The sequence below is a fragment of the Ceratotherium simum genome, chromosome 7 (genome assembly GCF_057802395.1).
Source record: "Ceratotherium simum simum isolate JZ-2026a chromosome 7, ASM5780239v1, whole genome shotgun sequence".
Lineage (NCBI taxonomy): Eukaryota > Metazoa > Chordata > Mammalia > Perissodactyla > Rhinocerotidae > Ceratotherium > Ceratotherium simum.
This window is the reverse complement of record NC_141906.1, coordinates 40,898,088-40,923,598: the sequence shown is the minus strand read 5'-3', so window position 1 is coordinate 40,923,598 and position 25,511 is coordinate 40,898,088. Positions and strand designations below refer to the sequence as shown.

At 37.7% G+C, this 25,511-nt stretch overlaps 1 protein-coding gene across 1 annotated transcript in view; it reads right to left on the bottom strand.

The window, feature by feature from the left end:
* CCDC83 (coiled-coil domain containing 83) overlaps positions 1 to 24,609 on the bottom strand; it is a 36,496-nt gene extending 11,887 nt beyond the window's left edge. Inside the window, 5 exon segments of the mRNA XM_087433545.1 lie at positions 2,311 to 2,402; positions 8,616 to 8,783; positions 12,051 to 12,213; positions 18,045 to 18,129; positions 24,493 to 24,609. Of these exon segments, the coding sequence (XP_087289671.1) occupies positions 2,311 to 2,402; positions 8,616 to 8,783; positions 12,051 to 12,213; positions 18,045 to 18,129; positions 24,493 to 24,587 (603 nt within the window). The 5' untranslated portion in view covers positions 24,588 to 24,609.
* Positions 24,610 to 25,511: the final 902 nt, after the last annotated feature.

Here is a 25,511-nt window from a genome sequence, read left to right as displayed (position 1 = left end):
ATTATGTTTTGCAATTACTTTGGAAACATACCTAAGAACTTTTGGTTCAGTTGTTCTTTCTTTACTATCCTACTTTATTGTTTTTGCTGATTTACACGCCTAATACAGGCAATTTAGAGACTAGACAATGGCTGTCCATTCAATCTGGCCTCTATTGTGACTGAGTCTGACTGCCATGGTGAAATCAATCACTAAGTTGATCTGCTCCACAATTAAGATGGCTAAACAGCAGTGCTCAAACATTCTTCAAGTTTATGGTCACAGACATAATCCAACATATAGCAAAAGCATGAGTAGATTATATTACTACATTTTTAATTTGAAAGATTTCTGCATGTCAGTGATAACAATATACATGTTACAAACCTAATAGCAAATAGTTTCAGGATAGCAGGCTGTAGCTAGACAGTCTCCTAGAAAAAGAAACTTTGACGAAGAAAACGGGAAAAGCCTTACTTTGTCAGAAGGCTCATAAAATGTAAATTCATTTTCAATTACTTGGATATTTACAGTTTCACCCAAAGGAAATTTATAGTGGATGACAGATCATATTTAACTGTGAGGTACATTTATGTGGATACCATGTTACAAATTCAATATTTAGTAACTGAAGCACACAACCAAATGAAGAGAAATTAGGAAAAATCTTCTAGATCATAAACATAGATAGAAATAATTTAAAAATATGTTAAGGGTAAATTTATCTAAGTCTTTCAAGTTGGAAGCCTTGCAATAACAACTCTTTTCTCTAAATCATGCTAATTAAACTAAGAGTGGACCCACATTTCCTAGGAACCAGGAACTTTTATATTCTAGCTACAACTGAGAATTCTCAAGTTTCCTCAAACACAGAATTTCATTTGAACAAAAGTTAAGAAGTTGCTCATAAATGAAGTTAGTTGGCTAATGGCTTAATTCACCAATAATGGAGCAGTGGTTTTCAACTTTGGCTACACATTAGAATCTCCTGGCCATTTTGAAAAATCCAGAAGCCCAGGCAACAGCTCAGGCCAATTACTTGAGCATCTCTGTAGGGGGGACCCAGGCACCACCTGGGTTAAACAAATTTCTCAGGTGACTGCAATGTACGGCCCAGGTTGCACAACAGTGGAATACAGGAAGTAAACTATATGCTAAAATAGCCAGATGAAATGAGGAAAATTCATTCACGCAAGTGTGTGTTCAGCCTTATGTAGAGAAAAGAAAATGTACAGTGTAATGATTAAGAACAAAGATCTGAAGGGGACATCTTGAATTGAACCTCTATTCTGCCACTTGCTCTGCACAAGTCACAAAATCTCTCTGTGCCCCAGTCTTCTCATCAGCGAGTCCTTATAGGATTGTTGAGCGACTTAAGTGTAAAATGCTAGGAACAGTATCTGGAACAGTCCTCACTATATATTGAATATGTATACTTGAAGCATATTTGACTACATATGCATTTTTAATCATCTTAACTATAGTCATATCACTTAATTGTTGGTTTCACCATTTAGTTATATTCAGTCACAAAGTGGCCACATTGCATGGGCAGACAAACCATTAGTCACTTCTCCATAATCCTCTATATTTGTGTAAATCAGTAAAAATCGTGTAATAGGATAGTAACACTGAAAGAACAACTGAACCAACAGAGAAGCAACGAAAAATAGCAACTGAAATTCAGTGAAGAACTTTAGAAAAGACCAGACACTTGTGATTCTGAAGAAGGGATGTTCCAGACAAAATCCCAGTGGGGACCTCACTGATTTAGAAGATAGTCTGGGGAGAGGGGAAGCACAGTGACAGGGAAAGAGACTCAGATATTTTGTGCAAAACAGAGACCAGAAAACATGTAAGATTGGAAATTTTATCTCAAACATTTTTTATATCCCCAATTTTTAAAGTTCTAGCAATGTAAACTGTACTCTCTTAGGTTTGGATATGTAAGAAAGTAATTTTTAGATAAATTATATTTCATTCATCTAAAACTTTTATGTAATAATTTGTTGTAGCCATTATTATTATACTTAAAAACAACTGAATAATAATTTACTGAGCTCTTGCTCCTTATGAGGCACTATGCTACCTAAATCACCTCATTCAATCCTCATACTATTCTTTAAAGGTTATTTAAAGGTTATTATTGTAGATTAGGAAACCGAAGCCCGGAAAAATAACAAATTCAGTCTATACACCCAGTAAGTGGTAGAGCTGTGATTTAAACTAAACTGCTTAACTTCAGAACCCAAGTTCTTAACCATTATAATATAACACAAGAAAAAATAGGGGAAAAAGTTCTGTTTTGTTTTTAAGAAAATTGAAATATACCTCTGTGGCCCACTCCTTCTTTTGGTCCAGTTGCAATAAAGTGTCTCTGATTATTCTCTTTCTAGCATCTTCCAGAGTGATTTTATACTGTTCTTTAAAAAGAAAATGAGAAGCTTTCACAAGGCTGATCCCAGGGAAAACTATGATGTTAGTAAATCTTATCTTCCAGGATCCTCACCTCTCCTTTCTACACATTTTTTTTTCCCTGAATTTTCAAGGCACATTTTTACTGAAGCATCTAGTACCTCCATTTAGAAGAAATGCACCCATAATTTACGAACACCTTAATGTGAATTAGTTTAAGATGATATCTCTCCCATGGATATTTGTATTTTCAAGGGATTGTCTCTCCAAAGGGAGACTTTCCAACACTGTAGTACTTGTGCGGCCGCCCACGCTTCATATCACACAACTTCTTTTTTTTTTTTTTATAATTTTTATTTATTTATTTTTTCCCCCAAAGCCCCAGTAGATAGTTGTATGTCATAGTTGCACATCCTTCTAGTTGCTGTATGTGGGACGCGGCCTCAGCATGGCCAGAGAAGCAGCGCGTGGGTGCACGCCCGGGATCCGAACCCGGGCCGCCAGTAGCGGAGCGCACGCACTTAACCGCTAAGCCACGGGGCTGGCCCTGTATCACACAACTTCTGATTCTACAACAGAAATATAAAGAAGATTTGATTGTCTGCTTGAATAGCATCCTATACATCTGGTTCCATCTAAGTAAATTTCCAATATTCTTGGCATGCGTTCCCTGGGTCAGGAAAGACAGAATGAGAAGAGCACAGAGTGGAGTAGGGGGCTGTGAAAGTCAGGTGACCTGGTTCCGAGTTGGGCTCAGAGCAAGAAGGAGGACAGAGATGAAGAAGAGCAGGATTCTCTGTCCTCTCCAGATTTCCTTAGGTTACAAATGTCAGAACTGAGAAGGCAAAGGATCATAAAAGTTTAGGTTTTGAAAGATGCTTAGAGATCATATAATCAACATCTCTGTTTAAGGAAAGCAAGGCGCAGTGACATTAAGGCTGCTTTAGAGAGTGGAGAGAAAAAGCTGGATAAAGGAGTCCAGTTTGTGCCTGCTTCTATTCAACAAATCATCATCAAGCTATTTTGACATGTATGACACTATTTAAGGCACTGGGAATCTTGCCTGCCCTTATGACATGAACATTCTAGAGGGGAAGCCATACAGTAAATAAGTAAATAAGCAAATAATATTTCAGGTGGTGATGTGATGAAGAAAAACTAAAATTCTCTATTTTAGATAGGGTGATCAGAAGTTGTTTTTTTTGAGGAGGTAAGATTTGAGCAAAGATTGAATAAAGTGGTCAGCCACGTGCAACAGGAGGAAACTGTACTACAAATGAGTTCACCCAAGAGTAATCCAAGTTAGCTGTGTTTTATGATAACATCTATGTTATATGTCCCCATTAGTTGTGTTTTATTTATACTATCTGAAGGATAATTATTTGGAAGTCAGAAAGTATTTCCCCATACAAATGATGCTGAAAATATGGTTGCTAGATATTTGGACTGGTCCACAGAGACCCATTTAACTTATTCTGTAACTAAACAATAGTGTTGTACTAGTAGTGCTGTGGAACATAACTGCTATTTAGAACACTGTTCCAAAGGGGAAATATTCCCCACAGAGCAAATCAACCAAAGCAGAACTCTAAGACATTAGGCTACAGGGGAGGAGATCACCTGGTCTGGTCTTTCAATAGACCGAAGCCAAGCCACAGCTCTGGAGAGGGGGCCAGGGAGTTAGAGAGGAGTTACTCAGCCCTCAGCTGTACTTTGCACCGGCAGAACTGCTCCCCTGTTAGATGAAAACTCTGAAAGCGGAGTGTAAACATTTCTCTTCCATATCTTTCTATTACTGAAGTCCCTGGGACACAAAAGATAATGAAAAATATTTTGAAGAAAATTAAATTTGGCAAACTCCAAATCTGGTGGGCAGTGATCTGAGGCTTCAGCACCAGGGTAGCAGCAGCAGATGATGGCGCTTCAGTGGCAACTTTGGTGAGGAGAGGAAGGGGGAGTAAAGAGAGAGAAGGGGAGAGCTCTCCCAAGTTGCGGAGCGGCCAGGAACGGGGCTGGGAGAGGTCAGTTTCCGCCCTAACAGAGTTGGAACAAGAGTGTCTGAGGGAGGCAGTGGTTTATAAACAAGAAATTTCACTAGGTTTGGGGAATAGCCTAACTTGACACCAGGAGAATAAGAACATGGAAGTCTTCATTATTTTAACCTGCATATGCTCATCTATATAACTGGTATTGTTCTTACTCTTATTCAAAGTAATCACTCGAATATTTTAATCATTCCAATCTCATTTCTGATGGAATTTCTTTTTCAATTCAGGACCTACTTCATGAGACAAATGCTGGCTATTTATCCGAAACTTCTACCCAACAAAACACAACAATCAATCTAAAAGTTGCAATGGATCAGGAGATTAGCTATAATGGATTTTACATTCTTAGCATCTGAAACCATAAAACCTGGAGTTTGATAACATTAACTATTAATGCTTTGCTGTAAATCATAAAAAATAGATTACCAAATATGCTCTGACTAAAGCTGTAGCTCTTTATTGCCATATTAACACTGCAAAAGCAAAAATAACATCCAACTCCATTCCAAATTCCATATAAAATTCTATGGACTCTTTCTTCTTAAAAGAAAAGTAACTGGCACAAGGGAAGATGTGAAAATCTCATTGTTTTCCTTTGTGATTGAGATGATGCTTTGAGTAACAACCATTAACCATTCATTTGTGAATATAGACGAAGAAACTGAGAGTATGTAAAAGTCTCCTTCTCATAAAAGTTTGCGACATTGCAAGTGGGAGTGTAAGAGATTATGACTTCCTGCCTTTAGACTCCTGGCTGCTCACATGCCGGGTCTAATGTGGTCACTTCTCAGAAGCCGACTGCAAAACCACGCTGGCTGGAGCTTGCTTTGCGTTGTTCTGCCTTCCCCGTTGTGTCTGGCTCTGCTCTGGTTTACTCCTCCACAGCTTTTTGGGGGTCTTGTCCACTCTTCACACTCTTCTGGGTGTCACACAGCTTCATCGTGCTGATCCTCTCCTGTGGTGTGGTCTCCTTTCAGCTTCCTCTGGAGAAAACTGAGCAGGTGCAGGTGGAAATACCGACCATGTAGCAATCTCTTCAGGCCCAGTGTGTGTTAGAGAGCCATCCCTAATTCATTGAATCACAGAGCGGATCAGGAGAATGGGGTAAGTTTATAGGAGATTGCTCGTCCTATTTTAAAAATGCAAAATGAAGAAATGCTGAATAAACTATTTTAAAAATTTTAAACATGCCAGAACAATAACTATTTTAAAAGTGTGGTACTGGTACACAAATACATAGACAGATCAATGGAACAGAACAGAGAGAGATCCAAACACACGTGGGAAATTAAAGTATGATAAAGTCAGCATTTCAAATCAGTAGGGTAAAAATGGATTATTTGATAAATGATGTTGGGATGACTAGAAAACCATCTGGCAAAAAATAAAGTTGGTTTCCTACCTCACAAAAAACCCCAAACAAATCAAAGATTTAAATAGAACAATGAAGCCATAAAAATCCTAGAAGAAAATATTGGAGAATTTATTTATAATCTTAGAAATCATAAAATCAAACACTGATAAACTACAAAATTTCCTCGTAACTACACCCCACAAGCAAAAGACTAAAGACAAAAGGGGAAAGTATTGCACCTTCCATCACAGTTAAAGAGCTAGTTTCCTTAAAATGCAAATAGCTCCACAATACAATAGAAAAATGGGCGAGGCATGTGAACAGATGGTTCACAGAAAAGGAAATTCATATGGTTCTTGAACTTATGAAGAGCTATTCACTATCGCTTATAATAAGAGAAATGGAAATTAAAGCTGCAATGAGATTCCATTTTCTACCTGTAAGTCGGGCAAAGAACAAAAAGTTGGATAGCATCCCCTGTTGTTGAAGACAGGAAAACAGGCATCCTCATGCACACAGGGGGACGCGAACTTGGTACAACCTCTATGGAGGGCCAGGCCTATCAAAGCAAAAATAAACGGGCTGTTTGGGCCAGCCATTCCTCTTTAGAGATTTACAGAAATACAAGGATACTCACTGAAGTAAAATGATATGTGTAAGGATATTCATTGGAGCATTATTTATAATAGTAAAAGACAGGAAACAAAATGCTGATGAGTATGGGACTTGTTAAAAAAATTATAGTACAACAAAACAAAGTAGCCATTGGAAGAATGAGGAAGTACTAATATGTACAGATCTATAAGGACGTCCATATTACTACACGAAAAAGCAAGTAAAAAATTGTATCTGGGGCTGGCCTGGTGGCGTACTCTGCTGTTTAAGTGTGCGCACTCTGCTGCGGTGGCCTGGGGTTCGGATCCCGGGCACGCACCTACGCACCGCTTGTCAAGCCATGCTGTGGTGGCATCCCATATAAAGTAAAGGAAGATGGGCACGGATGTCAGCCCAGGGCCAGTCTTCCTCAGCAAAAAGAGGAGGATTGGCGACAGATGTTAGCTCAGGGCTAATCTTCCTCACACACACACACACAAAAATTGTATTTGTAGCATGCTTTGTATATATTGATATATGCATAGATATTTCTGAAAGGCTACACAAGGAAGTGGTGATAGTGGTTTTATGTGGAGAGAGGATCTGAGTGGCTGGGGGATAGACAGGGGTAGTTGAGTGTCACTTTTATTCTCTCCTTTTCTTTTGGGGAGGAGAACATTTTGAAAAATTGGAACATCAAGCCCAGACTGATTTGGGGCCAAATTTACACTACCATTGTGGTACAGAGGCCCCGAGCTGAGAAACTTACACAAAAATTGGTCCAGAGGTGGGATGTCCAGACAGGGCCCCAGCAGGGGACAATGGGAATGACCCCACCTGAACCGCTCCACAACACAGGGCATCATCACCAGCTGGACTTAGAACTGTCACCCACCCACAGTGTTCTTTCGGGCCAGATTTCTCCCATTTATTCTGTCCTATGACTTTGCTGTCTCTGTGTTTCTGATGTTCTTTTAAGCCACTATGTTTGCCTCAGTGATAGGTGGCCTCACAGTTCCCAGATCTAGTCCTGGTAAGCTTCATCACGCCTGATGCCATCTTGCTCCACATCCTCTCTACTTCCCATCTCATGTTTGTTCTCCAGTTTTTTCTGACTACAATTTAGCATTTATTGGGCATTTCTCTATACAATAGTCCTTCCTTATCCAAGTTTCATTTTCCATGGTTTCAATTACCTGTGGCCCAAAAACATTAAATGGAAAATTCCAGAAATGAACAATTTATAAGTTTTAAATCGTGAGACTTCTGAGTAGGGTGATGAAATCTTGAGCCGTATTGCTTCATCCTGCCTGGGAAGTAAACCATCACTTTGTCCAGCGTATCCACACCATTTATGCTACACACCCGTTAGTCACTTAGTAGCCATCTCTGTTATGGGATCGACTGTCACGGTACTGCAATGCTTGTGTTCAAATAACCCTTGTTTTACTTAATAATGGCCCCAAAGTGCAAGAGTAGTGATGGTGGCAATTAGGATATGCCAAAGAGAAGCCATAAAGTGCTTCCTTTAAGTGAAAAGGTGAAAGTTCCAGACTTAATAAAGAAAGAAAATCATATGCTGAGGTTGCTAAGATCTGTGGTAACTTTTATCACAGTATATTGCTTCAATTGTTCTATTTTGTTATTAGTTATTGTTGTTAATCTCTTACGGTGGGTGCCTAATTCATAAGCTAAACTTTATCATAGGTAGGTATGTATAGGAAAAAATATAGTATATATAGGGTTCAGTACTATTCGCAGTTTCAGGCACCCACTGCGAGTCTTGGAACACATATCCCGCAGATAAGGGGGGACTACTGTAATGGTTGTTGAGCCTGGCTAAGTTGTCTTAGCTTGCCTCAGGTGAATTCCTTTTCTACTATAGCCCCGTCAGGACCCGCCTACTTCAGTGGAATTCCCCAGACCCAGGTGTGGGAGCATGCAGACACCACCAACTGAATGAAGCTTCTTTCTCAAAGTCCGTTGGTTGCAAGTCTTCTGCCCCTACCCCCGAGTCCCTTTACTTCCCTTTCTCAGTTTCACAGGTAGTCCTGGGATAGTTTCTCTACTTCCTCCTTCCAACCTTTACCCTTAGGATCATAGCTGCCTTGTGCTGACAGCAGAGAGTAACGAATGATTCAGGGAGTACTCATTTTTTTCTTCCACTAAATGTCTGCCCTCTAGAGATTTTTTACTGAACTTGAACTAGCTTTGTTGCAACTGACCTGACATTTTCTCTGCATTCTCTTTAACTGTATTGATGTCATTTTGTAAGGAGATAATGAGTTTAGCATGTTGTCCACTCCCTACATTCTTGTACTCTTCCCAATATTCCTTCTCACTGAGTTTCTCAAGAAATAGTTTCTCAGCATTACTTATTTGCATGCGCATATCTGTTGAAAGAAAACCAAGACACCATGTCATTTCAATTGTCCTTGCAACCATTAATTGTTGCAATCTGATTTTATGAAGTTAAGGTCTGATATTAATGTTAACTCATCAATATGATTTTATATCTACAATTTAAGGAAATTTAAACTATTCAAACTATCTATCCCTCGTGATTCAAAATCTAAGTAAAATTAAACTTCCAATTATAAAATAGATGTGTGGTTTTGGTCTGTGATTGAGAGCTATAATAGACAATTAACCTATATGCCTAAAAACCCACAAGTTTTAATTATTCCTGTGACAGCCTGATAAGGGTCCTATTTTGTACAATATATTATATTACATATACTTTTTATTAGTAAATTGTCATTTTTCTGGCCATTAAGTCTCTGGGCAAAGTGATTTCAACTTATATCCTTCTGTGGTTCTTGGCAACCATTTTTGTAAATAAGTTGTTTGATTCTATTATCTAAAGTTCATTTGTGTAGGCTTCCCTTGTGTGAAATGATAGCACATGATAGTCATAACGACATGTCTCGCCCCCCCCCCACTTAGTAAGACTTCAGAATGAAAGATAAGTTCCCCAGTTAAATATATACAAATATTGAGCTATCTTAACCATACAAACTTTCAGTTTGCCCTGGTGTATTTGCTAACTATGATATTCTACTCAATCTTTAGGCTGAGTATTATGCTGTTGAATATTTTGGAAAAGGAAGAATTACAAAGAGCCAGGTACAATGAACTTAATGGCTATTTGGCTCACTGCCACACACTATCTTGTTTGAGAACTTCTTGAGGGCAAGACCACGTCTTATTCATCTCTGTAAATCCAGCATGTAGCACAGAGTCTGGTAACTAGCTGATGCTCAATGAATGTTTATAGAATGACTGAAGCATTCCAATCAGGCCAGAGGAATGTTCTTCAGTCCAGAGGTCCAGAAGGATTCCAGACATGTCTTTTTCCAAAGATGTACATAAGATAACATATTTTTAAATCCCTTAATAAATGGCACTTGTTATTGTCATTAAACAATTAGTACTACTATAAGTCAGATGGTCAACTGTCCTCTTAATTGAGCAAACTGCTGCTGTTTCAGCCATGTGCCACATTCAGCTTAGGCAGGGAGGGTTGGTTGACCCCAGGGAAGACTCTGAAAGAGAGGTGGATGTAGTGGCTGTTGTCCTACTTTCCCAGAACCCCTCTCTCTTTCCTTCTAGTAACAAACTTCCCCTACCCTTTGTCAAATAAGTAGGCCAATTACAGTGGCCCCTTCTCTTGGCCATAGGGATTTGTCCAGGGGTGAGCATGTGCCCTAAGTTAGGCATATGGTCAGAGTTCTTCCCTAGAAATATTTTCACTGAAACTGGTGGAAAACATATCTCCTTTGCCTCCATTTTGAGGTTAAAAGAATGTAAAATCAGAGGTGTCTACGATCAGAATTCCAGACTCATTGGGACAACAGCCTCAGAAAAAGGAGCCATCTTTCAGAGGGAAGACAGCAAGAAGAAGAGGGGTAAGGGATGGGAGAGGACAGGTAACAGGGAGAGAGAGGGAGTGGGAGAGGGGACTAAAAAAATGAAGCTGAGATCTGACAGCATGTAAGGCTCTGGGTCCAGGTCAGCAGCACTCTGCCTTTTCTGTTTGGTTATATGAAAAAATTAACATCCTCTTTATGCTTTAGTCTAGTTTGAGTTTCATCCTTGGAACCGAAAGAATCCTAACTAAAAGTTGCAAGAAAGGAGTTACATCAGTACTCCCTAGGTATCCCCTAGGATCTTGTCAAAATGAGAGATTCTGTCTCAGTAGGTCTGGATGGACCTGAGATTCTGCGTTTTAACAAGCTGCCAAGGGAAGCTGTGGCTGCTGCTCCACAAACCAAACTGAGTTACAAGTGGCTACCTGGTACATAACATAACTGCCTCAGAAATCCCTTGCAGACACATCTTTCCCTCTCTTCCTCAGCATCTGTGGGCTTCTTTCTTCCTTGGACTACCATGCCTGCCCAGCCTTCCTCTACTGTGCTCAGTCACCCAGCTTGGCCCCAGTCTTATAACATATCCCAGCACTCAGCCCCAACTATAAAGGGGCACACCTCCACTAACTGGGCCCTTTCCCTTTAGCTCACTTTAGTGAGCACATCTGAGTATCCACTTTGGTTTCACTCCCATCTCAAGGGACTTATAAAGTATTTCTTTCAAACATAAGCAGAATTCTCCTGGAGAGGAGCCCTGCAAAATACAGTAGCTGCCACCTCATGACATCACTATTAGCTCATGACATCACCACAAAGAGACTTGAGTTGGAGGAGGTTTGGAGGAACAGTTTTGGAGACTCCTAAAAATGAAGTTTGCTGATTGATGTTTGGCCTTGGTGACTATTTCATTCAAAACAACACATATCTATGAATAGAGTGACTGCTCTATGCAAAGAGCTTGGGTAAGCAGGCTCTCTGAAATACTTGGAGAAATTCAGGAAAATCTAGTCCCTTGTTTGGCCTCTCAGCTTCTAATCCTGCTTCCTGATAGCACTCAAGTCTCTTTCCCATGTTTTCCAGATTCCTAGCAGAGATGATGTTTATGGAGATTCCGGCAAAAGCGGTTTTAGAAATCTTAGCAACAAGTTTAGAATGAAGCAATAGGAATTTTTTAAAAATATATGTGTTAGAACTGTGTGTGACTCACCCCCAGGATCACAGTACTGCCTAAGCCCATGGCAAGAGCATGTCCTGGGTCTTTTATCTTCCACACCTAGCATCAATTCTATCCATGTCCTCCAAACTTCCCCTTTTCCAACTGTAATCCCTTTTCCTCCATCTAAATGGGGGCTTAGCTCCCTTAAAGATATTGGGGGGAGAAAAGCTTCATGGTTATATTCACCTTATCATTCTCAAGTCTGAACTGAGGCTAAAGTCAATGAAGCCACCAAATGAGAGAATTTCCGAAAAGAAAGAACAAACTCCCACAGTGAGGAGTTCAGAGTGGTATCTAACAGGATCCTCTCTGGTGTTAAGAGTCAGGTGGTTCGGCCTGTCTTTGTTTTTGATCACTGCCCTTAACCCTCCTCCTCACTTGGTTTCAGTATCTCTGCCCACTTCGTTATCTCCCTCTCCTGTCCATTTACCTACATGTGTTTGTGGTCGTGGTGGTAATGATGTCACCCAAAATATGTTTACAGCATTTTGAACATATTGGGAGACAAAAGCATTAATACATTCAAGAAATAACTTGATACAGCTTTATGATAATTTTCTAAGTTCTTAAATCACCTTTCAAGTTTTGTTCCTTGTCTCTTTCGAACTTCCATTTTTCCTTCATTGCTTTTTCAACATCCTCTCTTGTTACAACTGGTAATCCCTCTGACTTCTCTTCACTCAGTTCCTTTAGTAGGTTCCGGATGTGCCAAACCTGTTCATCCTTTAAGCGTCTATTCTATCATGAAAATCAACAGTAGTTAACTACATCTTCTCAAGTATTTACATTTGATCTTCTTCAAAACAGAGTCACATACTGAGGCTTGCAAAGTGACAAAGAAACACTTAATGAAATAAGTTATACAATAATATCTCTAACAGCTTATGGAACATGGAAGACTCAAAATAAAATTAAACCCATCAACACAGTAACCACTGGATAGAAAGTCACATTTAAAAAATTATGTTATTAATCTACCAGTCTATCACTCTATCATAGGATCAATGAACATTAAAATTAGAACTTGGAGGTCAATTTATTCAATCTCTCACTGACACCGTTCTTCTCTAGCAATCATCATTCATATAGTCAATATTTATGGAGCATCTACCATGTGCCAGGTAGGCTTCTAGACACTAGGAATATATCAGTGAACAAAATAGAGAAAAAGTACTGCTCTTGTGGAATTTATATTACTCTTTACTTTTCTGACAAATGACCCTAATTGTTTTCTTTTAGGGTAATGGTTACTCACCATTCCAATACTTCACACTTGAAATCTGGACTGGGTTCCTCTTGTGGCTATCTCACCTATGTTCCTAAGCTTCTTATTTCATCTACCTATCTATCTATTTTTTTTTTACTATCAAAACTCAACAGTAAAAAAAAAAAAATCCAATTAGAAAATAGGCAAAAGACAAGAAGATAATTTCACCAAAGAGGATATATAGATGGCAAATAAGCACATGAAGAGATGCTCAACATCATCAGCCATTAGGGAAATTGTAAATTAAAACTACAATGAGATATCACTATTAGAATGGCTAAAACAAAATAGTGACATCACCAAATGCTGGCAAGGATGTGAACAGACTGGATCACTCATACATTGCTAGTGGGATTGTAAAATGGTACAGCTACTCTGTTAAAAGGGATGCCAGTTTTTTATAAAACTAAACATTAGCTTCCTATACAACTCAGCAACTGCACTACTGGGCATTTATCTCAGAGAAAAGAAAGCTTAGATTCATGTAAACACCTGTATATAAAAAGCTTCATTTGTCATAGCCAAATAATGGAAACAACTCATATGTAAATAGGTAAATGGTTTCAATAGGTAAATGGTTAAACAAACTGTGGTACATTCATATCATGGAATACTTCTCAGCAATAAAAAAGAACCAACTAATGATACATGCAACAACCAGGATGAATCTCCAGAGAATTATGCTGAAGGAAAAAAGCAAATCCCCAAAGACTACTTACCATATGATTCCATTTACATAACATTCTTGAAATGACAAAATTATAAATACGGAGAACAGATTAATGGCTGCCAGGAGTTAAGGAAGGGGTGGAATTAGAAGGGAAGTGAGTGGCTATAAAAGGACAAGAAAAGAGATGCTTGCATTAATGAAAATGTTCTATATCTTGATCACATCAATGACAATATTGTCAATGTTAATATCCTAGTTGTGATATTGTACTCAAGTTTTGTAATAGGAAACTAGGTAATGAGTACACAGGATCTCTCTGTATTATTTCTTAGAACTGCATGCCAATATATAATTATCTCAAAATAAAAAGTTTAATTTAAAAAAATGAAGGTCAATCAATATTAGTAACTGATAACCAATTTATTACTCTTTAATCAATTTTCAAATATTCCATTTTCTTTAATGAAATAGATTCGTGTTTTGTTTTCTTGTAAATAAACTGAATTATTTTGGCTTGACATAAGTTATTTTAAAATGAAATATTTTTAGAAACTTGAATAATAGCAATGGAAATATCCCTTGCCAAACTATTGCACTGCTGATATTTTTTCCAAATATGGACTTTTCCACTTATTTTTGTAGAAGTGGAAAATTCCTTTATCCAATATGATCTGAATACTAAATAAATCTTTATCTGATTTTAGTTAATTTTAGTAAGGCAACAATGGCCTCTAAATTCATTTCTAGCTCAAAAATATTTACTATAATACATAAGCAAAAAATTTCCAAACATACTGATAATTTAAAAACTATTATATGCAATTCATAAAGAAAGAATATGTAATATATAAAGAAATTTTCCTTTTACTTTCCATACTTAGCACAATATTTCTCAAAGTGAATCTAATCCTCTTAGATCAAATTTTTAACGCAATAACTATTCTTTTCAAACATGTGCTTTTTTCATTTGTAAATTAAAACAGCATCACATGTCCTAAAAATATACTTGAATGTTGCATAAACATTACTAAATCATATTTGGCATTATATATAAATTTAATAACATCTATATTAAACTTCCCAAATCCTGTATGAATTTCAGGTGAAAGGGAAATGTGTCTGACAACATGTTCAAAATTCACTATATCTGAAAAATTATTTTGAGTGATATACTGAAATAGAATTTAGTTAGATATATCCACCAATGTGCTTAAAAAAGACATTTATCCTACAAAGTAAAGTAAATGATTATTATTTGAGGTAAGAATAATTATCACATTATAAAATAGAAGAAAGTCAATTCAGTAAATAAGCAACAAAAAAAGGATTGATTTTGTTTTGTTATAAGGCCATCACACAGGCTTTTAACTTGTTAAGACTCACAAGAACAAGAACAAGAAGTTGCCAAAGTAGTACACAGAGTTTCCATCTACTATTCACCCAGCTTTCCCCAATGATGACATCTTATATAAACATAGCGCATTATCAAAACCAGGCAGTTGAGGTTGGTACAATGTTAACTTGGATTACACTAGTTTTTACATGTGCTCGTTTTTTAAATATATAGTATTAAGAAATTTTGTCACATATACATATGAGAATTATCACCATATAGATGGTATTTGTAGCTATGGCGTTAAGTAAGACCACCAGAGAGTTCTTAGTGAAAGAAAAGAGTTGAGATCAGAAACCTTGTAAATACCAGAATTAAAGAGTGGGTCCAGGAAAAGGCCAATGAATGAAAAACAAAAAGAAATGGTCAGAGAAGTAGGAGGAAAACTAAGGGAGAGTAATGTCCTGGAACCCAAAGGAAAAGAGAGTTTCAAGATGATGGGAGTGACTGCTGAAGGGATGAGGGGTAAAGGAAAGACTACAAAGAGCCCATTGGACCTGGCTAATTGGTCATTAATAACTTGCTAGAGCAGTTGTGGTGGAACAGTAGAGGCGAAAGAATGAATTGGGAGGTAAGGAAGTGGATACAGTGAACTATGTAATGTCTAATGATGTAAGTGGAGCAATAAATGCAAACAGAGAGAAAGAAAGATAAATGAGGTGATAGTCCACACAAAACTAAACACACACAGGAAGAGATGATGAGTGGGAAGGAAGAAGGGCATTTCTGATTTTGACATAACTGAAGAGAAAAATGTGTCTTGCTATTTGAGTCATGTTTAATTTAGCAATTTAAATAACTGTGACCTCAAAAATTTTTGCTTCCACTGGTGTTAGTGTGAATTTATTCAACAAGTATTTATTAAACAGCTACTCATGCCGGGTCCTTCCAGAGAAACAAAGATAACTTTTTAGTTACCTAGATTTGACTGCTGCTGCCTAAAGAGCTTTCAATTTAGTAATGGAGACATATTTTTACATAGCACTCCAGCTTAGATTAGGAGAATGAAAAGGAGCTAGCCAAGACAAGAGCATTCCAGAAAGAGGAAACAGCCTGGGTAAAGGTACAATAACAAGAAAGAGATTGAGTTTTCTAAGACTTAAAAGAAGCAGTGGTAAGCAAAAGGTGGAATGGCTGGAGACAAGGCTGGAGAGGTGAGTAGAGGTCAGATTTTGCAAGGCCTTGAAAACTTTAGTAAGGACTATGGATTTTATTTCCTGTATAATAGGAAGCCACTGCAAGGATTTAAGCACTGAAATGTTTACAGTATTCAAAGGGTAATTCTGGTGGCACTGTTGAAAATGTAGTGGACAGAGGAAGGATGGGTAAGAGACGATGGTGACTTAAATAGTGCCAGTATCAGCATAAATGGAAAGAAATAGATACATACCATTGGAGGTAGAGTTTGCCTCTCCATGCTCCTCTCTGCTGGGCCCACTAATGACTCCAAGAACAGATTTAGGCATATCCTATTCTTGAGCTAATCCTCATGGAAACAAGAACTTTGTTTCTGGCTCCAAATGATGGCCAATGGGAAAGTGATTCTCAGTCCTGATCTGTTACCCTTTCTGATACCAGCTCAAGACAAGGTTGACATAAGGGAAGCCATATTGTAGAAAAGAAACCCTATTGTAACTTTGAATGACCTCTGACAAACTAACCCAGCAGCATATGCACCCTCCAGGAGATCTAAATGCTATGTTGATTTTACAACCCCTGCTTCTGCATGTATCTCCCAGCTGTGATTAGATGATAACTTTGTTCTTTTCAGTTCCTTAGGAATGTGATGACCCCTGAACAGAGAATCTATGCTAATAGCCATCATCAATGAAAACTGAAAGATCTGGTGTGGCGACTCCCAGTCTGTAACATCAGAAGGTCAACATTCCTAAGCCCCTCCCCTATAACCCACCAGCCTATATAACTGCTGTAAGACTTTGTGCCCCTTAAAATGGTTTTTTTCAGACATTAGTCAGCCATCTTCCCTCTTGCTAGCAAGCTGTAATAAAAAAGTCCTTTTTCTCCTACCACCTTGCCTCTTTACTATTGGCATGTCTTGCAGCGAGCAGAAGGCCCCACGTTGGGTGGTAACATTTCCACAACCAAATGGAAGTACCAAAGCTGACCTAGGAGTCCCAGTGCTGACCACTGGGGGATGTGCATTGGTCCCTTGATGGCAGCTCACTCCTCTTACATGCTCTGGATCTCATCATGTGGAACTTGTATCTAAGCACCTAGGCCAAATTTCCCCTTTCCACTCTCATCCATAGACCTGAGTTTCTGTTTTAGTCCCTATTATAAGTGACTAGTCCTTGAGAGTCATGACAATGTCAAGGTCACAGTTATGTCATCACCAGGGCTTGTCTTGCCCAATAAATATTTGCTGAATGAATGAACAAATTAGCCCTATGGAGATGATAGGAATCCTCATTTTACAAGAGGGAAACTGAAGCTCATACCAGTTTTGGTCAAAATGACATCAGCAGTAAGTTGAATAGTCAGGATGCAGACTCAGTTCTCTGACTCCAGATTCTGTTAAAATTTGTAGATACAGTCTTTTTAGACAAAAGACATTTAAAACAGATAAGTGTGGAAGTTTCGGGGTCCATATAAAATAAATGTTTTTATAGGAGACACCCTCAGTATTTCCTTATTCATGAGACGCCTTAAGGGATAAATTGTGTTAATTATCATTTACTGCTTCCAAACTTTTTCTCTGTTGGTTTTTAGTCCTGATAGTTATATACAGCATCCCTTTGATATTTATTTTAATCTGATTTTATAAAAACAACATACTGTCCTAAACATTAAATGCCATTTTAACAACCAAGATTGTACTTTTCAAATAATATTTACATATGCACACTCTGAAAATCTAAAAGAAAACAGATACACAAATTAAAAATAGAGAACCAATGTTTTATAGTTTGGTTAAATAAGAAATTAAAAGATAAATGTGGTTTTGGAGCTTTAAAATTTTGAACATAAGACTCAATGTCCTCATGATCTAAATAACATAATTGAAGCTGACTTCCTTTGACATTATAATTAATGTAATAGGAACAGCAGTACACTCAACGCACGTGTACAAAAACACTTAAATAGATTGTAAATTAATCAATTCCAAGCACCAAAGAAGATAATTTCCTAGAGTACATTTCATTACAATTCACAATTTTTAAAAGCATTCATGTAAATATTTAATGACTAGATATAGATGCTTTAAACGTGATACTCACTCTTTCATGATACTTTTGGTTCTTTTCTCGAAGTTTCTTTATTTGTGCCATGTATCGTTCTACTGCATTTTCCTTTATCTGACAGCTGATAATAAACAAAGATAAGATGTGTTATAATTACTTATCTTAGGAAAAATTAATGAGACAAAATTTAAAAATTAAACTAAATTATTTGAAATGAAATAAAGTATTGAATATATTATAACACTCTTCAGGATAAGAACCTTTCTTAAGTGATTTTGTGTTTCTGAGTATATTTTACTCAGTAAAATATATATTGGAGAGATAACTTCAAGTTTTTTTTTTAAATCAATATCCATTTGTATTTCATAGTCATGATTTTAATACTTTCTAATTATCTATAAATAATTCAGTTTAAAGAGAACCTATGAAAGGGCACACAGAAAACATGCTTTCTAGAATTCTAAAAACATTCAGACAAAAATGACAAATGAAACAAAGACTTGATAAGGGCAAGCACATCCTCTTGAGAGAGTAAGATAAACTAGGCACAACCATTGGTTCACACTCATTAGCATACCTTCTCTTCTATAAATAATAAAATCTTCTTTCCTGACACAAAAACATTTTAACACCCAACAAGTATTTGTTGAGCATCTGTTAGGTATGAAAAAGAGATAGAAAAATGCAGAAAGACTTTGGTATAGGCCATTTGATAGCTATTGAAGTGTTAAACATATCTCTATTACCCAGTAAATCTTAACAGCTTGAAATCTGAGACCAAAATAAGGCAATGGAAATAGCTCTACGAAACCTCCTTGCCTCAATTAAAAAAACAAAACAAAAATACAGCACCTCCGTGGTGTGGTGAACTGAGGAGTGGTTGAAGAATGAAAAACTCTGGTTTTCAATCCTATCCCTGCCACTTCTTACCTATATGATATGAACTCAGGCAAGTCAATTCTCTGAGCCACAGTTTCCAAGCTGTCAGTGGAGATAATGATACCCAGCTCTACAAAGTTTTATAAGGATTAAAATAAGAAATATGTGAATGTTTCTAGCATAAAGTAAGCGCTTAGTAAATTTCAATTGAATTTGAATCCTACATCCTCAGCCTTCCCCCAAACATCATTTATATTTGTGACATTGTCTACTTAGTAGAGAGAAAAATAAGGCTCCTTCTTGCCAAATGATGAGAAAATGCAACATAAAAACAAAACAAGCAAATCTTTTAGTGGCAAAAAAGCTCCGTTTGGATACTGTGAAACTTGGATTTTAGGCCCGCTTCTTCACTAACTGCCTAAGGACCTATTTAGGCCTTGGCTTGCTCTTCTATAAGAGAGAATTGAAGGAGAGGAGCTCTATGGTTCCTTTTCGGTTCCAAAATTCTGCAATTTAAATTGATCAGTGTTCCCTTTCATGCAGTCACATATAACATAGATTTAATGAGTTGCTGCTATGTGCCCGGCATTGTTTTAGGCAGTGTACAGTGACAAACAAAATCTTCATGATCGTTGCCCTCAAAGAGCTTACGTTTTACTAGACAGTAAAGAAGTAAACACATAGACTTATTATTTACACATTCTGATAAACGCTATGGGGGAAGTAACAGGATATGAGAAGAACAGTAAATGGAAGGGATTACTATAGATAGGTTGGTCTCCACACAGTAGTAAAAAATAAGGCTATAGGTAAGTATAAACCATCCTTTACTTCTTACTAAAGTACAAGTGTGCAAAAATTTTAAAGGAGTGCCTTCTACACCTTTCATTTTTAAGGATAAAAATAAAAATATTACAAATGAAAATTATCCAAAAAGAGCTTATGCAAATATGTGCTAATTACTCACATAATTTCCACAATTATAAATATGGTAATCCTAATTCTCTGCATGGGTGGAGCAGGCAAATGAATCTCTAGTATGTGGTCTCCATTGGTTGGGACTGAGTCTTTGGGTGGGCTGGTTAACAGACTGACTCCCTGCCTTCCGCTGACAGCCTACCTTGGTGATGACTGAGCATGCAAAGATCAGACTGGAGACTATATCCAGCCCCAACCCCAGATATTGCATGGGACACACTTACACTAAAAAAATTATCTGTTGTTTATCTGAAATTCAAATGAAATTGGGCGTCCTGTATTTTTATTTGCTATATCTGGCAACCCTACACTTAAGCCTACCACTCCTCCCCTCAGAGCAGTGAGGAGCAAACAGCCTAGGGCTTTGTCTTGTGTTCCTTCTGCAGCAAGCGGTTCAGAAAGATCTGAGTGGCATCAGCAAGACTCAGGGGGAATTGTGAAATGCCCTAAAGGTTTTGGTGGCTTCATTGCCACCTGTCTGGATTATATGGTAGTTCCAGGTCTAACCTAGCCTAGCCTTTCCTGGGAATTCACTTGAATCTCCTCAGGCCTCGTAAAGAGATGGATTTACCAGGAAGCAGAGGAGGCTGAACTTGAGAACTCCACACTATCAGCCATTGTGGGAATTCAAGCTCTACTGTTCTCTAGATACTTTTTCCTTTTCATATCTCCCTCATCTACTCAGTGCTCTAGTAACCACATGTCACACTAAATGCTGAAGTGAGTGGGATGATAAAGCAACAAGGTACAATATACTAAAGTGGTTTGCAAAGGATATAGCACGATTCTAAAGCACAACGATATGAAATTCTTAGCAATACGTGTCACCTTTCCCCTTCCCTCCCTGTATTATTAAAATGTTAGTAATGTGTCAACTGTCTCCCTCCATGCACTTGCATTGAAAATTCTGAGAAGGAAAACAAATTTGGATTCTCCAAAAAAATCTATACTTTTATCTATTTTTTTAACCTATAATCATATCCACACCCATTTCTATATCTATATCCATACTCATTGTAGAAAACTGGGGGAAAAACAAGTACCAAGGAAAAAAAATAAAACCACCATTACCTAGAGATGATCACTTTACAGATTTAGCATTGGCAGTCTCAGCTTTTCATAAACAACCACAGAGGTTCATGACGTTATTTTCTTGGGATAGAGTTCCTATATACACAGGATTACCTGATTAAGGGGCAGGTCTGCTTTATAGTTATTGCTATTACTGTCAAAAGTTTGAGAATATTTGAACAATTTATACTTACCAGTGGGTACGAAAGTGCCTGTTTCCACATGAAAAGATGTTCAACATCACTAACTATTAGGGAAATGCAAATCAAAACTACAATGAGATGTTACCTCATACCTGTCAGAATGGCTATAGTTAACAAGACAGATGTTGGTGAGGATGTGGAAAAAAGGGAACCCTCATATACTGCTAGTGGGAAGGCAAACTGGTGCAGCCACTATGAAAAACAGTAGGGAGATTTCTCAAAAAATTAAAAATAGAAATACCATACAATTCAGGTATCCCACCACTGCATATTTATCCAAAGAACTTGAAATCAACAATTCAAAGAGACTTATGCACCCCTATATTCATTGCAGCATTATTCACAATAGCCAAGACTAGAAGCAACACAAGTGCCCATCAACTGATGAATGGATAAAGAAGATGTGATATATACATACAGTGGAATACTACTCAGCCTTAAAAAAAGACAAACTTATCCCATTTGCAACAACATGGATGGACCTTGAGGGTATGATGTTAAGTGAAATAAGCCAGACAGAGAAAGAGAAACACCACATGATTTCACTCATATGTGGAAGATAAACAAACACATGGATAAAGAGAACAGATTAGTGGTTACTAGAGGGGAAGGAGGTGGGGGGAGGGCGAAAGGGGTAAAGGGGCACATATGTATGGTGACAGGTAAAAATTAGACTATTGGTGGTGAGCGCAATGCACTCTATACGGAAACTGACAAATAATAATGTACACCTGAAATTACACAATGTTATAAACCAATATGACTTCAATAAAATAATTAAAAAAAGAAAAAAGAAAGTGCCTCTTTCACAGTAGGCATTTCATCACTGAGCATAGTACTTTAAAAAATTTATCTCCTATATTGATAGGCAAAAATATCTTTTTGCTTTCATGAGTGTGATTTGGGTCTCAGACAAGATCCAATATTATTTATTCAATGAAGAAACTCTGAGCTCACACTATACACCCGGCTGTGCAAGAGATACAAAGAGGAGTAAAATACAGTCTTCACGGAGTGCACAGTTTGTTTTGAGAAAGCCAAGCAGAAATTACTCTCCCTATTTTTTCCCCTACCTTAAATATTCCCAGTGCCTTACCCACATAAAAACACAAATCTCCAAACCACCCATCCAAGTAAATTTGACTTTCAAAAAATCTATACTTTTAATCTCTCTGTATTTTTACCCACAACCATATCCACGTCTATTTCTATATCTATATCCATACTCACTGTAAATACTGGGGGAAAAACAAATATAAAGGAGGAAATAAAAACCATCATTACTCAGAAATGATCACTATAGCTTTAACATTGGCAGTCTCAACTCTTCACAGACAGCCATAGAAGTTTATGACCTTATTTTCTTGGGATAGATTCAAAAAAAGTTCAGTTGTTCAGAAACCATTGACTACATACTATGTGCTCTCAGCTCTTTATTAGGAGCTCAGATTGTAGAAGAGAAATACAAGATGCTGCCTGGGGACCCTTGGACAATCCTTCCTCAGATGGTGAGGGGGGTGTCTTGGCTATTTGTCATGCGTCAAAAGTTCTGTCACCTGGGAACACATGGAATAAGTAAAGTGTCACCAGCAGAGCATTGTACAGCAAGGCCTTGGCTATTTCAGTCCATGAGATTATTTATTTAGTTTTTACAAAGGAAAGAGAACAAAAGCACGGGATGTTCAATTTATATCTTGCACTAGATCATGAGAATTTTTAAACGTTTGCTTCTTTGTAAACCTCTGGTAAAGAGGAGAAAGGCTGGCCTCTGGTTGACCCAGAAGAGAGAGAAACAGTTATAATTGGATGTCATCACTGTAAAACGTGGGAGCAAATTAGAGACCAGGTTGTACTCACAGAGCCTGACTTTTTGTCCAACTCTCCCAGGATGAGATTAGAGAAGTTTTCAGTTATGTTGAGAAACGCACGCAGGTAGTAACTTAATGTTATCTCAAGTAGAAAATAAAAGGGAACTTTGTTAAAAGTCTCTTCCTATGGATGTTTCTCTCAGTGTTCTGATCCTTTCACTCACTGCCTTCTAAAAAGAACATATGAATGGATTTGGAGTCTCTCAAGAAGGAGACGGATTTTCCTTGAATGTTGTTAAAATCAATTCTCTTAAACTAAGTCACCAGTATCACGGGCTCCTCACTTTCAACCTTGTCACCCTCCAATAAATGGTTTCTTATTCCCAAATCCCAAGTGTTCTACAGGGCTCTGCTTTTCTGACCCTTGCCTAAATCACCAGAGTCTGCTCTTGCCCTCTCTCCCTCACTCTGCCTTCTCTCAGTTCCTGGACTCTGATAAGCTCTTCATCCCTGCAGTGTCTTTTCCATAAGCCTCTCTCTCCACCACTCTATGTCTCCATAACACCTGTTCCTCTTCTAGAGATCAGGTCAAACATCCTTTCCTCAAACAAACTTTTCCTGATCCCTCTGACTATATCAAGTACTTTAGTTATATGGTTACACAGTACCCTACACTTCTCTTTCATAGCACCTTAATTATAGCTATGTAATTTTTTTAAAAAGTTTTAGTTGTTTAATGTCCATCTTTCATGCTTCATCAGGGCAGGGACCATGTGGTCCTGTTCACTGTTGTCCTGCAGTACCCAGCACTGGCCTTGCACTTGGTAAACATTCAAGTACTTGTTCAATAAATGCATAAATGAAGTACATTCTTATTTGGGAAAAGACTGACATGTTCATTCACTCCCTAAGAATTATACATTAAAACACCTACTCTGTGCCAAAAGTTGAGGTTCAAAAGCTCTCAAAGGGCTTACTCTCCATTAGTTGGATAAAAGACAAACACAGAATAGGTATCACCTCTAGTTTTGTCTCCAGCTCCTGGGAGTGAGACATTAAGAAAAATTCTTCTTATGAAAAGTAATTCTCTCTGAATCATTTGGTTTTGATCTGTAGCCCTTTGGGGATAACGCAAATTGGAATGTCTATAAATGAAAAGTTAAATAAAGAAGAGAAATTTCCTCTCTTATCCTTCTATAAATGCATGCTAACTATTCTGTTGTATTTTAAAAGGTAAGCCAGCAAGCTGTTGTGTATATACGCGAGAGTGATCAATAACACAAGGAAGGGAGGGAGGGAGCCAAAACCACATTAATGAGTGCTGTTTCATAGCTACCACTTGGACTATGTTATAGTTAAAGTTTCAAAAACTTTAAAAAATATGCACATAGCACAAGAGTACAGTTACGCCTCCAGTCCACTTCCCATCCAGTTCCCCTGACAGCTTTTGGGTGCATCATTTTCCTTTTGGAGTTATATGAGTCTTAACAATGATTGCCATTTACATATGGGAACTTTTGGATAATAATCATAATCTAAGCTTACTGATAGTCTAGAAGTGCTTCACTGGTAGGCAACTTGACTTCTTTTGGTGGCCCATTTTGAATATCCTTTTTATTTGCTTTCGCCGTGTTTTCCATTGAGTTGCTTAGCTAGTAAGACATAGACCTGTTCAGAAAAGAGACATAGGGAAAGTAAATAACTTCTGTCTTTGCCCCTCTACTTGTGTTTACCCAAGATAAGGCACTGCTGGGACTTAATTTAAAACTGGCTTTTCCGTCCAGACTGCTTCCATGTCCCTGGACCTAACACCCACCACATGCTGGGACATCATGCATCAACTGGAGCCCTGAGTCTGGTGAGTTCCATGTTTAGCCCAGGTACAGCATTCCCCCACCCAAACTTTCTAAGAGACTCACTCCCTTATGTTATCCATCCACATCTGTTGCCCCTATCAAGCTTCCTTTACAGCAAGGACTGAAGAATTTGACTCATTCTATTTCCCCATAGTGTACAGAGTGCACTGCATATAGCAGAAGGTCAATAAATGTCTCTTATTTTCTAAAAACTAAGACAAAACAAAAGCACAACTTTCTATGACCACCAAGAAACCAGGATCCAAAAGAATTAGGTTTGGCCAGGTTTGGTAGAAAGAGCAAATAAAAGCACATACTGAAGTGTGTTTTAAACAGTTAAGAGGTTTACAAATGCAAAATAATAATAATAATGTAGTATTATTAACAGTAACTGTTTACCAGCTATTAATTGCTTTTGCATCTAATAATAAAAAATTATCAAAAATAATATTTTTAAAGAGGAAAATCAGCCCCACTAGTCATAGATTTTTTTTCTTTCTTTATTTTTGGTGAGGAAGATTGGCCCTGAGCTAACATCTGCACCAATCTTCTATTTTGTATGTGCGTCACCGCCACAGCATGGCTTATTCACAGATTTTTACAGTAAGCAGGAATATTTCATGGATTTGATAATGGTACTAAAGTACTTCTTTTCAGATTACAGTCTTCCTCAACAGATTTTTATCTTTTAATTTCCACTAATCTCAA